Source organism: Falco biarmicus, chromosome 7, assembly GCF_023638135.1.
Source record: "Falco biarmicus isolate bFalBia1 chromosome 7, bFalBia1.pri, whole genome shotgun sequence".
In the NCBI taxonomy this organism is placed as follows: Eukaryota; Metazoa; Chordata; class Aves; order Falconiformes; family Falconidae; genus Falco; species Falco biarmicus.
This window is the reverse complement of record NC_079294.1, coordinates 53756174-53773197: the sequence shown is the minus strand read 5'-3', so window position 1 is coordinate 53773197 and position 17024 is coordinate 53756174. Positions and strand designations below refer to the sequence as shown.

The 17024-nt window shown below is 39.0% G+C and overlaps 1 protein-coding gene across 1 annotated transcript in view; it reads right to left on the bottom strand.

Annotated features, from left to right (window-relative positions):
* THSD4 (thrombospondin type 1 domain containing 4) overlaps window positions 1–17024 on the bottom strand; it is a 320033-nt gene that overhangs the window by 255656 nt on the left and 47353 nt on the right. Inside the window, exon 5 of the mRNA XM_056347267.1 lies at window positions 6325–6754. Within this exon, the coding sequence (XP_056203242.1) occupies window positions 6325–6754 (430 nt within the window). The remainder of the gene's footprint in view (window positions 1–6324; window positions 6755–17024) is intronic.

Genomic DNA, 17024 nt, shown 5'->3' with positions numbered 1-17024 from the left:
GTACTCAAACTATAAGCATGTAACAAAATGCCTCAACCATAAGAAAGTTTGTTCTGCACAACACAAAGCAGAGTTAAGATGATTTTATTGACTAATTATGGCAATGTTGCCATTTCTTGCCTTTAAAAAAAATTACTGTGTAAACTGAGCATTTAAGTTCCTTACTGTGTCCTTTTGATAACACCCTTGCACATTTTGTAGATTTTTACCACTAATACATACTCTCAACCTTTATTTTCCAGTGTAACATTTCTGCTTTATTGCCTTAAGGTGTTTATTCTATCCCAGGCTGTACTATATTTTATTTATATCGTATGAAATTGTATTTGGAGAAAGACAAAAATCTCATAATTTCTGTGTGATGCAGAAAGTCATCATAAGAACATTATAGATTGCACAGGATCCGCGACCCAGAGGATATCAGCCATGGCTTTAGCCATGTATACAATACCAAATTTTTATCTGCACCTATCTTTTTGGTCTGTGTTTGTATAATTCTTGGCACAACAGAGCATTAGAGCATGCCTCTCAGAGTCCTAGATGCTAAATTGGTTTAAAATAAATGTATTGATCAAAGTAAGTAGTTGAATTTTCAATTAAAAACTATAAGCCTCTAGACATCAACATTTTCTGAATTGTATGATTCTGGCCTTATTATGAACGTTTTACTACATTAGTAAGTAATGACCATAGTAATAATTAGGGTAAAACAGCTAACTTTTTGTCCTGTCACTGCCACAAGAAGACAGTACATTTCTGGAATAAAACTATCTGAGAGAGCTTCTAAAGTTACCCCAGCGTATTTTTCATACAGATTTAAGGCAGACAGTTTCCCGTAATTATTGAAGTCTTAATAAGAATGTCATAAGGCAAAATATTTTGTAATACAGTGTTCACAGTTGTTCAGGGGGGTATCACAAAATGACAGTGCCGAGATACAGAGAAAACTACTGTGGTCCAAAAGATTGATGAAAGCTGTATCTACGTGACTTTTTTGTACACAAGGGACAGTTAACAAACTCGGTAGGACATTGTACAAGCGGCATCTCTGTGCCAGTGCCTGGTAGATTAAGCCCATGTTAGCCACAACACATTCTGAATTAATATTTATAAACTTCTGCTGCAATTTTCAAAACAGTCAAAGAAAGGGCAGTACAACCCGAAGTAGTGTAAGCTTTTAATAGCTTTCCTATACGCCCGTGGAATGTCAGACTACCAAACACACATACAATCCCTCAGTGTTCACAGGGAAAATTCCTCACATAAAGCCACGGTTGAATTTCCTCAGGAAAAGATATGTCATCATAACTCCACTTTCCCACTTATGTCAAACACCTACTCTATACAAATCTAAAAATGAGGATAAATAAACCACACAGTAGCTCTTTGGGAATAAGAAGGGGCTTTTCAGTAAAATAAAAAAAAATCTTAAAAATACATAGTGTTCTATTTGTCTTTACCTCAGTATCTGAGCATCCCAAGCACACTGAAGAGTGCACACACCCTTGCAGCACCCCGTACCACTTCTGAAACAACTTGTGTGAGGATTGCATTTTCTGTTCTATATAAAATTAAAACACTTCCACCTCTACATTTGTTAAAACTTGAAACACTGGAAACATTTAATTTCCTATAGGGTGGAAAACTTTTGAAAACGCTTGGGCAGAATGCCAGCAAGCTGGTGAAATGGCCCGAGATCCCAGGTGCCAGGGGAGCCTGCCAATGCCTACTGCCTACGTGCTTAGGTGACAGAAACGCACATCAATTTGAAATGGACTCAACACATTCCTGCAGAAGATTTCAATTCTATTTAATTATAGTTCTGTGTCCAAAAAAACCCTTTCAATGGAAAAAATTTAATTCACACCAATCAAAATTAGTATCATCATCATTAATATTCTTTTAGGGAATTATATTAATTTAATGCATCATTATAGAACTGGGGATTGACCCTAAGCCTTTTTCTTCAACTCATGTCTTCAACTATAAAACCTCTTTCCATTTCCAAAATTATCCTTTCAGATACTTTGCATTCCCTGCTAAGATGCCATTCTTAAGTGTTCTGCACACAGGAGCACGAATCCAAGTAGAGAACTCTTATGTGGGACCAAAAGCTGGATTTTCCATAGCTGTGCTAACAGATTAATAGTGTGTATAGCTGAAGAATCAGGATAAAAAACTAGAAGTAATCATTTGTTTTCTGATCCTATCTAGATACTTCTTCAAAACACAACTGACTTCTTGCTAAGTAGCAGTCACATAACGTACTGGGAAAGGCAACATAGTCTAACCGGAGACATGACAGGAATCCATATGAACCAGTGGGCAAGCCAGAAACTGTGAATGAAACTGAACAAGCTCAGCAAAACTTCATCCATAAGTATCCCACTGAGCTCTCAACAATTAGCCTTTCCTGCATTTCAGCTTGGTTTTGGCAAATTCACATACAAGTAAAGGTATAAACTTGGTCAAAACCCTATTTCAATCCATAGCTAAAGACAATTTAGATTTTATATCCATTTTGTGTTGCTCTTCATGGTGAAACTCATATATTTTCTCCACCTATTTTTTCATACTCCTTGATGCACTGTAACTGGCCTAAACCAGTCACGATTTTATTTGACAGGATTTCCAACCAGAGCATTTAAGTGCTCACGATTACTACTATGTGACTTCAGACTCAACTGTCTCGGTGCAACGTGGAAACTGGGAACTGCAGCAGAGGAGAGGTAGCACCCTGTCAGAGTAAGCAGGGCCTTCTGCCCTGAACTCACCACCAAGGACAACACGGAATCATAGAAGGGTTTGGGTTGGAAGGGACCTTTAAAGATCAGCTAGTCCAGCCCCCCGCCATGGGCAGGGACACCTTTCGCTACACCAGGCTGCTCCCAGCCCCATCCAGCCTGGCCTTGAGCACTTGCAGGGATGGGGCACCCACAGTGTCCAGTGGAGTTGTTCCAGTGTCTCACCACTCTCATCATAAAAAATGTCTTCCTTATGTCCAACTGAAAGCTACCTTCTTTTAGTTTAAAATGGTTGCCCCTTGTCCTGACACTGCAGACCTTGGTGAAAAGTCTCTCTCCATCTTTCTTATAAGCCCCCTTTAAGTACTGAAAGGCTGCAATAAGGTTGCCACATATTAAGGACAAAGACATACTAAGAATTAATGTCTTCACTAATGAGCCATAATTCACTGTACATCTTACAAAAAATATAATAAAGCAGATAAAATTGACTTTTAAAAGGGGCAGTCTGTATCACCAAATTTACAGTGCAAAACAAGGAGGCTCGAATGTCCGGAACCCTGAAAGCTTCCTCATACACGCTGCCCAAGAAACCTCAGCCTGAAGTTAATTTACAGATCGATTCTCACACATTCACTCACGAAGAGCTAGTGACTTGGCAATGCTTGAGACAAACCATGACGAGAAGTGCTCGGTACACAAATGTTCCGTTTGAGCTGCTTCCTTTGTTCTGGTGACAAACAACGCAAACAAGTTTGCACTCAACTTCTCCTTCACCCACACAGCCATGTAATTCCCTTTAATGCAGGGGAAGTAAGGCAGATTCCCTCCTCGCTCCCGCATTTTGGAGGAATACAGGCCATTTGAAGAATCTCACTGTATTGCGGATGGCTTCTGGTTTCAGTTAGCTCTGTCAGTGCTGTTCGTGTGTAAAGGACAGATGTTTACTGCCCGTTTCCTGCTGAAGGAGGTGACAGGCTGCTGGATATTCTGAGGTGACCACGTACAAAGCCTAGATGCAAGGTGCTGAAGAGGGGAAGCCCCTTGCACAGTATGAAAATAGGTTTAATGACCTGCAGAAACACTTGAACAAATACAACCATTTCCGAGGTTCTCCCCAACCAAAACCCACAAGTTTAACTTTTATGAATCAAGCTGTCAGTCATGTAAAATGAGTTCAGCTATTAATGAAAAAAGAATAAACGTACAATAGTGAGGAAATGACCTAATGGACCAAGGCACATTGACTTAATTTGTTATTAATTAACTGCCCTTAGGAGAAACTGCAGAGGGAGTGGCCAAACACCAGGATTACTGTTAACAGAATACTTTCCTCTCAATAAATGAGATTTTCATTTTTGGTATGCTCCAGGAAGAATTAAACAAGAAGAAAGTAAAGAAATAAAAAGATACTGTTCTCTGTACGCTGGCAAGACCGCTGGTATATGTCACTGCTGATAAATTAAATTAAAGCCCACGTGCAGAAGCATTTAATCAGGAAGAACAAGCAAACAAAGTGAAACACTATCAGCCTTGTTTTGCTCTTGTCCTGGCCTTTACACTAAAGCTGTTCTTAGCAACTTCTTTTTTATAATTACATTAATTGCCACATTCCAGGGAGAAAAATAACCTTGAAGAGCAATTACAGCTTCTCTGAGGGTAACAGAAATGTTGCTAAATCGAGAATATCACTACGTAGAGTTCCATGCCTAGGAGGAGCTGCATCATCTACAATTTCTTTGTTATTAAAAGTCTCCTGTAATATAAATGATGATTTATTTATAACTGCATTTATACATGCAGCAATGGCAAAGATGCTGCAACAGAACACTCACCTATTTTTTCCTCTTCATCTATTGAAGTCTTCTGTTTAAACAATAGTTTCTAAAATTAACATTAAAATATTTCCACTCCTGTTCTCCTACTACCAGAAGAAATTTGTCAATGGCCAGACCACTCATCATACTGACCTGCATGTCTTGCCACCGTCTAATTCACAAGCTCACAGCCCTCCTCCTTCCAGCCCACTTTTCATTCTCAACAGATTTCCTCCACAAACCCTCCTCCATACGTCGGCCATCTGGGATTGCTTCTTTCTTCCACCTCATTTCTAACTTCCTCACCTCTCACCCCTTGCTCTCTGAAAAGAGATCTTCCCTGGAAATGATTTTGTTACATTCCTTAAGTCAGGCAGAATACTGTCCAACTTTTTGCCTCGATGCAGTAAGAAATGAAATAAAGACTGAGACATTTGTGTATCGCTTGGACACCAGTGAGCAAATTCTGCACAGAAAACTTTCCAAATTAATGCCCATGCACTAAGTTCATTTCCTATTTCCTTCAAAAAACAGAAAGTGTTTTCCAAAAGAGCAATTTGTACCAGAGACTGTTCTCAGAGGCCTAAAGTAGCCTTTTCATGTTTTCCGTTTCAAACAACTACGCTAAAACTTTCTTGGCATTAGGTCTCTTCAAGCAACTGCTCTAGTCTTGATCAATGGACTTTATTCATAAATCATGCAAATGTAGTAAATGCTACACTAAGAGGCAAAAAGGCACTCATCCGATTTACTCAGGTCATGTTTTTGTTATCCTGATCATATGTTCTGTTACTACATCTCCACTATGCAGGCTTCCACTAAATGAAACAGGATTTCTAAGAGGCGGAAGAATCAGACGGGCATCCACCCAGAAAAATATGGCCCGTTGTGTCAGCATATTAAGACTACTCTTGAAAATCCTGCTTCTAATATCCAAATACGAGCTGAGCTTCTTCAAGTTTGTGACATTAAGTTAGATTAGCAGCCCAAATAGGATGCAAATATTAGAAAGAGATACTTGGGAAATACTAAAATGACACAGCCAGAAACTGAAATTTTTAGCAGGATGAAAATTGCTTGTAGGAAGAAACAGCAAAGCCTCACTAGCCTCCCACATACAATGGGAGACTGCCCCAGAGCACAGAGCTACACCCAGCCAAATGGGTTTGAATGAAGTAATAACAGAGTAAGTTTTATTTAAAAATTAACACAGAACAGATTTTCTCTCCAATAAACTAGGAAGCCAAAATAAAAGTATGTAGAGCTTAAATGCTGGTAAAAGTAGCATCTGTCACAGAACCACACAGCATCGCGGTAAGATATCGGAGTGATCTATGCTACTGGCTGGCTCTAAAGACTACTTAGGACATGAGCAGAACTCCCAAAAGGATAGCCTTATCGTATGGGATTGAGAAGCAGGGACACTTTATAATGTGGTCTACTCCAACTCCATTTTTCCATTTCTTACATCGAAAAATATAAAACTCATCTGTGACTCAGTTTCTTTCTCTATCAAATTAGAATTGTACATACTGGTAGGTTTAGTGACCGCTTCACATCCCTGAAAGTATGGTTGGTATTATGTATCTACACTACTATGCACGTACTTTCAGTATTCCCCAAGACACTCTAAAATAAGTTCACAAAAAATTTCATTAAATTAATAAAAAGCAATGTTCAACTTCTTCACTATGTGAACATTTAGCATACTAGGGAAAACCAATAGCTGCCCAACAAATTAAATATAGGAAAACCAGACTTACATTTGTGTTGCAGAGTTTATATTGCTTGTAGGTGCCAATGCACACAATTGCTGCAGCTCTCTGAGCCTGGGGCTGACCCTGGACCGCCTGGTGTGATGCAGACCCGTGATGGTTTGAGTCACTGCTGTGAAACAGGCTTTGAGATACAGGAAATGCAGACGACTGATAAACCGAGGGTCCAAGGACCTGATGTCCAGCCTGAGGCCCACTTTCCTCTTGATAAAGATTCCCGCGTTGAAGTGAAGGACTAGCTGCCTGGCTGTAAGCGTTCATGAGGCTTGGACTCTGATGAAATACGTGGTTCCTTGATGACTGTCGCTGCCTGCGAAGTTTCTGAGGCTGCTGACCAGTATCAGTTTGTAAAGGTAAAATGTATGGCACTTTTCCATATCCGTACTTTCCTGGACCAATAGAATTTCTGTTTCTGCTTCTAAAAACAGGGAAAGAGAGGGACAACAGTTACCGAACTCATAAGTGAAGGAGCAGTTAGATACTTTATATGATGTTATTTGTCAAAGTTATTCACTGGAAAGGAACATGTAACCAGAAATTTCAATCTATTTTACAGAAAATATATAGAAGCTGTAGTCCTGCTTGGTGTATCGGGAATCTGTGAAGAAGTCTACTGGCTGAACTATATCCTGGGCCCTCTTTGGCCAAGTCACACGGCAAGTCACTTAGTGTCAACTAGCAAATCAAATGGTTAGGTACAGTATCAAGTGGCAGTTTGGGGGGAGATGATTCTTGTTTGTTTAATCCCTAGGACTCTCCTTTAAAATGGAAATTCAGAGAATCAAAGCTGTGTATTCCTAAAATTCCTAACTATGTTTCTGAGGAGCTTGAGATATATAACAGCAGGAAATTCCTACTGTTGATCTGAGTAACGACAGAAGAAAATTTGAATTCAGTATGGCAAAGATCATTAAACATTTTGTATCCATTTACAAGGCCTCCTCTGGTTCTGCTTCATTTGCTACTTAAGAAATAAAAATGGAAACAGAAAAAGGATAAGAAACATCAAAATACTACTGAAAGACTTCTGGAAAAGCTGACAAATGCAGGAAAATACTTTTACTATGGTACACAGTTTATTTTCTCTTCTTTGGCCAGCATATGTGGATTAGCAATACATTTAATTAATAAGTCATGACCCCTCACTTTGTTGGCAGGACAAAAGGCCACTTTTTACTATATATTACTAAAGCATTACACAAGAGCTTGACAGCCCCCAGCACTAAACGCCAAAGTTTCAGGTCTGCTCTCTTGCGCACAGATCTCTTTGTACTGGAGCCCCTGTGTTTTGGACAGTATTACACCAGTACCAGCACCCTCAAACAGCTGGTACACCCTGGAGGGTAGCTGTATCCTCTGCACACCCACAGCAACACAATGGACTCAGTCTAGAAAAGCGGTCCCAAATTACAAGTGAAAACTCACAAAATTATTACCACCACATCTGGGTCATACCATTCAAGAGGGTTAATCCCAGAATTTTATCTGCAAACAATAGGCTTATTTGCATTTGCTTGTCTTGCCATCCTGTACAGCTCAGCATCATATCAGGCCTTGGTTTCTAACGCTACAGTCTGAATAGTAAGTTGGCAAAAAAAATTTCTTCCAGTTCAGAGTAATGTGTGAATACAGCTGTTTGGGTAACCCCTGCAGCTCAGGAGGGGAGACACCATTAAAAGAAGGTAACTTACTTTCTGTTCATAAAATGTTTTTATATTTTTAAATATATAAAAAATAGACTTGAACGGCAGTGAAAACCTGAGGTTATAAATTGACATACTTACTTTCTAGAAACTGAAGTGTTACAGATGTCAACGAACCACCAGATCAAAAAGAATTTTCTTTGGGTTTGTTTTGTCTTGTGTTTGTTTTCTTCACAAGTCTTATAGTCTCCCAAGACTCTTGTTACATGGGAACCCTGGAAGTCAATTTACTTAACATTCTAGCTTTACGGCCACACGGGGCTTTTAATCAATCTTCCTGGCTCAAGGATGTGTGAACAAGAGTGTTGATTTACCCTGGCAGATAAAGCAACCAGCACTCTTGAGCTGTTTATACACATCAATCTGCTCTGTGACCATGATGGTCATTGTTGAGGTAGAGGTTTGGTAGTTAGAGTACAGAGAAGTAGTATAATGGGTGTTGGCATTAAGGGAGGAAAAAGAAGCTTCCTGTAAGTGGACAGGACAGGAAAGAAAGAGAAATTATGAAAAGGAACTATTTCAGAAGTTAAGACTGAAAGCAACTTGATTTAAATGAGCATAGTTTTGCGGTGGGTTTTGTGGTAGTTTTTTGGTTGGTTTTTTTTTTATGGGAAAATAAATCAATCCCCCCTCTGTTGCTGCTAATTTTCATTTTTAATGTAACTCTTCGCTTCTGAGCAAGAGGAAAACAAACAAACAAACAAATAATCTTTCTTAAGGTTTCTAGTCATATTCTGCATTCTTGAAACACTTTGGTGTCACAGTTCTCATGAAGAATCTTAGATTTTGGAGCAAATCGGTTCATCTTGAAAAACAGATGTAACTCCTTATTTTTCCTTGTTCCAGTCTCTAATGATTCTTCTCAACCTGACCACACCAAACTTGAAGCATCTGAGATACAAACCTTGGCAACAACTCCTGGCATTGAGAAAGTTACTGCTTTGTTGCAGGGACCACAGACTGCATGGGGTGGACAGAGGGTGGCAGGTGAAACTAGCCTTTTGAATTTATCATCTACAGCCAGGTTGCTTGCATTTTTCATCAAGAGGAGGAGAAAGCTGCTAATAACTGAGCCATAAGCCAGTTGCAGACCAGTGGAATGGTGGGAATATGCCTCTGATCCAGCCTTCTCAATGCCTAATTCTTTGCAACAGCAGCACTAGGCTCTCCCAGAGAGGAACACCTAGATGTGTCCAACCCACCTGGAGGAACTGCTGCCTGGCAAACTAGGAGAGGTTACACAGAAGGTCAGATATGAGACTGATGTTTGACTGTTAATCTCCAGTTCAGGGTCATGAATTGGAACTGAAAAGAACTGAAGGACATGCAAGAAATGGTGATGTAAACTAGGACTCTTCAGCCTGGATAAAAATGGTGAAATGGGCATATAGTAGCCTTAAATATAGAATGGAATGACTCATATCTGAAAGAAGGACTCCTAGTTGAAGGCAGCAAGTGTCCAAAGCCTGCTGGAATCTCATGAAATTAATTGCAGAAATTAGAAAGACTTGGGTTGGTAGGAAGCCAGACTTTTTTCTCGTAAAATGGTTGATCGCTGCAACAAACATGCAACAACAGCACCTAAGAAGTGAAAGCAGTAACAAAATTCTTACTGTTAGTTCCTGTTTCATCTTGGCTTCTTTTTTTGCACTGTAACTTGGCAATGTTGCTGGATTCCCTGCTGATGAACAAATGAGGCACCATTCCTGGTAGCCTAAGTTTCCAGCACCCTTACAATGACATGTCGATGGCTGCATCAAGGCTCATCACGGATGAGTCCTCTTCTTTGCCTCTTCTCCCGTAATGGTCAGGGCCAGAATGACCCAAGACATTGCTGTGAACCACTGAGTACAAGTTGCAATTTCCTTAGGTTGTGTAGTAATTATGACTTGGAATTTAAATGGGAACACACTTGCTCTGAAATGGAAGGTGAACTTTTTGTAGCCAGGAACATCACATTTCTTTCAGCATGTAAACTTCTGGAAACAGTGTAATAAACAAGCTCTAATTATTAATGTCTTTATCAGTGCTCATGCATTCATTTAAACCAATATTGCCTGGACTGAAACTATTCCGAAGATTGCCTATTTTGCCTTAAATCATCCTTCAATCCCACCTTATAAATTAGGAATGCAGTTTATCGCAATTTAATAAAAAAGCTTCTAAATATCTTGGTGGTAATTAACTATTATAATTCTTGGGGAGTTATCAGGTAGAATTTATGATGTCATGCAGCACAGTGAGGCAGGGAGTATTATGTAGGTCCATACACAATGGGAAAACAAGGGGAAATCAGGGAAATGAAAGGGGAAGGAAAATCAGACAAAAACTACCATTAACTTCATAAGCAGAATTAAACTAACCTGTTGACACCTGTCTGCTTCATGCTAAATCAACCCAGCTTTGATCCACTGGTAGGAGGTGGAAGTAGGTCAAGCCACGATGGCTTGTTGGGAGTTTTCCATTGCCAGCAGAACTTTTTCTTATCTGTCATTCATTAAGATTACCTGTATTCACTATAAGCCACATAACTCGCTGCCCCCCACAGCAGGGCTTGGAAGCTTCACCTTATTGCTCCTTTTTTTTTTTTCTTTTTTTTTAATGCACACTATCATAACCCAGTCAGAGTTGGGATGCACTCTCATTTAATGTAACAGATAAAGGAGAAGAAAAGAATTAGCAACTAACAGCACACCCCTAAGCAGCCTTGCGCCTGCTTAGCCAGACCAGATTCTGCAGCATTCGACTTTACATATCCAGGCATGCTAAAAACCAAGCGTCATCCTTCTTCACATAGCAATGGTTAAGAAGAGCATTTGATTAGGATGTTGTGTATGTACTGCTACAGAACTGTATGAACCACCACCAACAGCTCTCAGACAAAAGCTGAAAATCCAACTGGAGCAAGATCTGAGTTTTAGACAACCTTGACAAACCTTTTCCAGAAAAGTGCTAGATTCTGTCTTTACAAGTCCATTGTTCCTCAGCATTAATAGAAATAATTACAAGAGCAGCACAAGGGAGCCCCACATTCCTGCCACCAGCACAACTCCTAAAATAGCTCTATTTAGAAAGGATTCTAATATACTTCCAAAACCTGCAGCATGCAGCACTGCACCGACATATCAAGGATATGACTGTGGCGATACAAACTCTTCACATATCCTGTATGAAAACAGCGATAATGAATAATGCTTAGGTTCCTTCATATACACACTGGCCCTGCAGAGCAGATATTGTTTATAGATGGATTTATTTAGGTATTCAAACCCTAAATTGGAGCACCAATCCTGAGGATGATAGCAGGGTTGAACTGCAATAGGTATGACAAGTCAACCACTGACACTAAGATACCAGTGTCACCAGAGTCAGAACTGAAGCAGTTAAAATACTTCACTGCTCATTTAACTATACAATGAAACATTAAAAATGAAAAGAAACCCAACTCCCAGAGAGGAGAAAACACCAACTGCTTGAAAAACTGGTGACAAGACAAAGAAGCTTGGGACTTTATTCTGCAGGATTACTCGGCGTTTCCCGCTTACATAAACCCTTTGCTCTTTCTGCACATGCTTGAGCCCTTCAGGAAGTTACCAGCTACCTTCTGCATCAGTTTTCAAAAGCACTCCCCTTTTCAGCTGAACCAAACATGACTGTATTAGCAGAACAGTCATGCTAATTTTCCACTGCCTATAAATCCATGTTTATAGTCAGACATTTAATAGGTTGGCCAGGCATACTTCCTTCTCAGGGTCCATACAGTCCTCAGATGTGCAGAGACAACTTAGGATGGGGGAGAACTACATTCATATCCTACAGCTGGTTTATTTAGAGAGACGTTGTTCCTCCTAGATCAGCCAGGTAAAGAAACAACATACTTCCAGGTTTCTCATATGCTAGGCCAGTTAATTTTACAGGGCTTTTGGCTGCATATCTTTATGTCAGTCAGATTTTTGCCCCACTGATCCAGTCAGGTTAATAAAGCTATTTAATGTTGGCCAAGACTTTTATTTAATTGCTTCTAATAAAAAGATATCAATCAATTTCTACAATACTTCACTGGAAAAGATCTTACATACCCTTCAAGAATTAGCAACAGAAGGTAGGAAGTATCAAAAAGGCAAGGATAAAGGAGCTCACCAGCTTCATTACCTTGTAGGCTCTGGCTACACTGTCTAGTATATCAAATAAACACTTAATAATAAAACTTTCTTCAGTTCTTTACTGGATTGAAGAGAAGAAAGAAGGAAGAGGAAAAAGAGGTATTCATTAACATTTGCAGTCAGTTAGGATACACACTGCATGTTCCATGGACAAACGAAGGGGGGGGAAATGCCACCAAGAACAGAGTTACTATCTAAAGGCGAATTACTGCTTAAAGGAAAAATTAATGTTGAAAAGCAAGTAGCTGCATTAAGTGTTTCATGACAGACCATAGCCAGTAGACATCTCTGATCTATTGTGTTCATCTCAGGTAGAGGCGTAACAGCTATTTAATGCAGATCTGGCAATCTTCTTTCTTTGGGCATAATTCTCATAAACACACACGCCTCCCCGATTGTTCAGACAAATCTGTTCAGCACTTTGATAACAAAAATGATAGGCCCCTTTAAACTTCAGCCAACCTAAATATATTCTCAAATTCAAAAATACATTTGCCCAGACAAGTATGAAAATCAGGTTTTGTGTTATTGGTACAAGGATTGTAGAAAACATTTTACAGTAATTATTATCAGCTAGTATACTTACTGGTCTAACTGTTAACAGTTTTTGTCATGCTGAGGATAAATCAGTCAAAAATAATGAGACCTGGCCCCTCACACACATTTTGAATGACGAAAAGGAATTTTGTTTTAGTAGCTTTCTCTAATTTTAGCCGTAACCATATGCATACCTTGGTTGGCAAATAAATGTGTTATCACTGCCTCACAAAGTTTATGCTAAGGACAATGCTTTGAACGTCAAGTGTTCTTGAGGTTCACTAAGAATTAAGTACTTTCTGAGCTGGTGAGGTGATTATTTATATTGAATAAAAACCCTCTTTGAACTAAGGATATGCAGCTTCTTTAAAATACACAAGAAAGATTACAGATTTCCTGGGCCTCCACCTGTTCTCTTAAGTGCTCTTTACCAAGCCGCTCTCCAACACGCCATTTCCATTTTTTCCCTTTTTCCATCATTCCTTTCTCCTTACATTTCTCTTACCATTCTCTAAACGGAGATTCCCTGGCTCACTTCCAGCTGAAGCATAACTTGTTTTCTTTCTCTTCTGATGTCAGGCAGAATAAAGAATGTATTTTACATGAGTTTTGCAGCATTTCATTCAACTTATCTCCTAGTATCAAAGTACTACTTCTCTTGTAAATGAAAAATGTAAATTAAAAACTACAGGGTTGAACATTAGCAAAACCTCTCATTTATGTGACACCAGGGAAGACTTGTCCTACCATTGGAATGTTTCCTTAGAACGAACGCAAAGAAACTGCCAATTTCCCTCATTTTCAATTCACCTTTCACTCTGTTTCTCAAGGGGTAAGGTAATGTTCTGTAACAGCCTTCAGTCACCAATTTCACCAGGGATAAAGGAGGAAAAAATGCACAAGAATTGCAGGCTTTCTGATATTTTTTTTCCAAATTTTGTCTCGTCTAGTCTATTGGCAGAATTATTCTGCAAGCAGAAGACGGTTGTCTTCCCTGTATGCCCAGCCACAACAACTGCCGTAACGAAGACAACAGAACCTCATCAGAGAGCATTCAGGTAGATGTGACACCACCACTTAGCACTTTCTTTTAATTTTATTGAGAGTTTGGTCCAGTTTGAAGTTTTTTTTCAAAATTTTCAGAGGCTTGCTTTACAACGAAACCTGTCATGGAATTAACAGCTAAGTCTTCTAATACTTTAAGGAAACGCACCTCATCAGTGAGTCTGGCCAAACTGCACACGTAGCCTGATGCTGCTCTGCTTGCCCAAGACCTAAGAATTCTTTAGGTTCTTGCCTATTCTCACTTGGGATTTAAGCAGTTGCCTATAATCTAATCTCTGAAGTGTTGCTGGCTGTATTTTTGTCCTATCAACAAGCCATCAATCCACAGCTAGCACCTACCCAAGCTGAATTTACAGAGTGATCTATCATCAGAAGCAGTGATTCTATGTGCAAGATGACAGTGGGAGAAAGACAGGAGGAGCAAAAATATGACTTATAGCATTATTTCCCATACAATATTCCACATTATGCACCAGGGCAGAGTGTCTTTTAAATGACACTGATTTGTGCTTTTGCACTGCAGATATTAATTTCTATTTTAAAAATGCTCCAAAAGTCCATTTCTTTGATTCCCACTAGAAACTTTGCTCTAAAGCAGCTCAGTCCCCTTAGATCCTTATCAAAGCTCTTTAGCTTAAATGTAAGTCCTACTGCCCATCATCGTTTTAACAGGACTATAGACATGCCCAAGTTAGTAGGCCAAATCCTCTTTAACTAAATCAATTACATTCTAAATCTATTTCTGTGGATAAGCATACCAAGATTTAAACTAGTATTTTTGATCATACCAAAATATCTATTTAGCAGCATTACATTACTGTAATTGACAGCTTTTAAAGGAACTACCCATTTACTTACAGTTCCAAGTATTTCATATAGAGTTGCCTTGATTTCGTTTCTGAAGAAATGAAAGTGACTTATTAGATATTCCTGTCAGCGAAGTTATTCAAATATCACTCCAATATTTAAAACGTAATTAAGAAAAAAAATAAAGGGATACCAAGAAGCCTTTGCAGATACGAAACTTCAACTTCAAATTGAAAAAACAGATCCTAAATGCAAAGTTTCCGTTAATAGCATAGGTACAGGTATATATTTTTAAAAGTACTTATTAATTTTCATTACTCCTAAAATTGTATCCTTAAAATAATTTCAGATACACATTTTTAATCCCTGGTACTTCCTCCATAATTAAAAACTGTAACTGCCCTACAACCTCCTATTCAATAATTTACTTTCCAGCCCTCCTACTGCTTTTAATTTTCTTTCATGTTTTATATATTCTTAAGCACATACAGTTAACAAGGTTGACTTCAAAAAGACTGTCCACCATGCATTTTTGGCCCCCTTTTCTTAAGTTTAAATCACAAAACAAACTGTCTTATGCTGGTCATAACTGATATAAAGTTTATACCTCACAGTATTTTAGCAGATCCTTTCACAAGAATAATTTTTAACAAAAGTGAATGATTTACTAGTTCTGGGAATGTGTTTTCCCTCAAAAAGGAGAGCTCTCAACAGTCAGGTTGATTCACATCAAAAGCCACTGTGTATCACCTCTCAGTACTGTACCATAGCCCTGTGCAGCTTTACATTCCACGTACTCACTTTTCACCAGCTCTAAATCAATCTGGAGAAAATCACTTCAACATGAATGAAAGAAGGGAGCCCTTTGACTCTGCTTTATGTTACAAAATGCATGCCTGTCTGCTCACTGACCTAGAAAATAGCCTTAAAGCGGTGAGCAGTTATCTTCCTCAAATGTTTGGTCGCAAGAGTTAAACCACCGCTTCCAAGAGTGCATCGCACATTGGAGAGTGGAGCCATCACCACAAACTTCTCTTGCTGTGTTATAGCGTATTATTCACGCTTTGTCAGCACATTTCACTGCAATTAAATCGGTGTAGGCATTCACTTCATTTGACTGATTTTCATCATCAAGGTAACTAAAACAATGGTTTAGTTACAAAACTAACTAGTATGGTTTACAGTTGTGGTAACTGGTAACCACACCATGCTTTGTTGACATTCACTACTTCCCATCTATCATATACGCATATGGGTATTAAAAATATTGTAAGCATATTTGACCTAAAAATTTCAACAACTGTAAGATCCAGAGGAACCAATTATACCTAAAAGTTGCATTTTCTGTACGAAAAGGGATTATACCACAGGGGTGATTCTTCCCTCATTTCTATATTTACATTTTTCTGACAGAGTAGGACTGATGAATAAGATCACTAAGTAAACTACCTCTTGGGAACAGGTTTAATTAATTGAATTAATATGAGAGATACATGTAGACGATCTTAAATGAATTTTTCCATTCTCATAGATCACCACTAATATCTAGTCTAGCATAGCTGCAATATACCCAGTACAACAATTTATTCTATTGGCTTTAGCTGCTCTCCCAGCAAGTGCTATAAAACCTCATTTATGTCGCTTTTAACAGAGGTGGGATTCCAGCATTTGAACCCAAATACTACAGTCTTCTTTTTCGATGAGTTGAATAACGCCTCTGATCTCAGGAAATTTCATTACAAGTCTACAGGTTTCCCCCCTTAGCTTCATCTTTAAGGGTCGACTGAATAATGTAACCATGCAGTTGGCAGGTAAACCAGCAGAAATTCAGCACGAGGAACCACATAACTGCTGAGATGCATTACAACTGTGATGGGAGCTTTGTTGTGTTTCTACCCCTCACTGACCAGGCAATAATTCCTTGGTAAAATGCACGGTCTTCCATCTGTCCAAATGCTAGCAGCGTTCTCACTTCCCCTCCCCTCCTTCAGCCAACCCACTCCAGGAAGGATGAAATGTTCAGCAGTAAGATTAAGAAAGAGTCTCGGGTGGCTTGCAGTTATAGTATCATGTTAGGCTTTTATTTTTGGTAATACCGGTCATAGTGTGCTCACAGTAGCATAATAAAAATTGATACTAATTAGTTAATAGTAAGTGAGACCTAGAGTTTATCAGGGGGATTAACAACCAGATGAGAGGTGGGACAGCACAAAGTCAACCTGAGGCCACAATGCCCCCAGCTAGCTATTCATTTTGCCAGGAAATACCTCACGTGAGCTTTATTGCTATTACAACCTGTTTGGAATTTTATTCAGAAGGAAAATAAACATCTTTCTCATATGGCTTTAAATCCCCCAAGTGCTACCAAAATGAATTCTTTGATTACTACTGCTGCTCTTAGATTTTTCCGGAA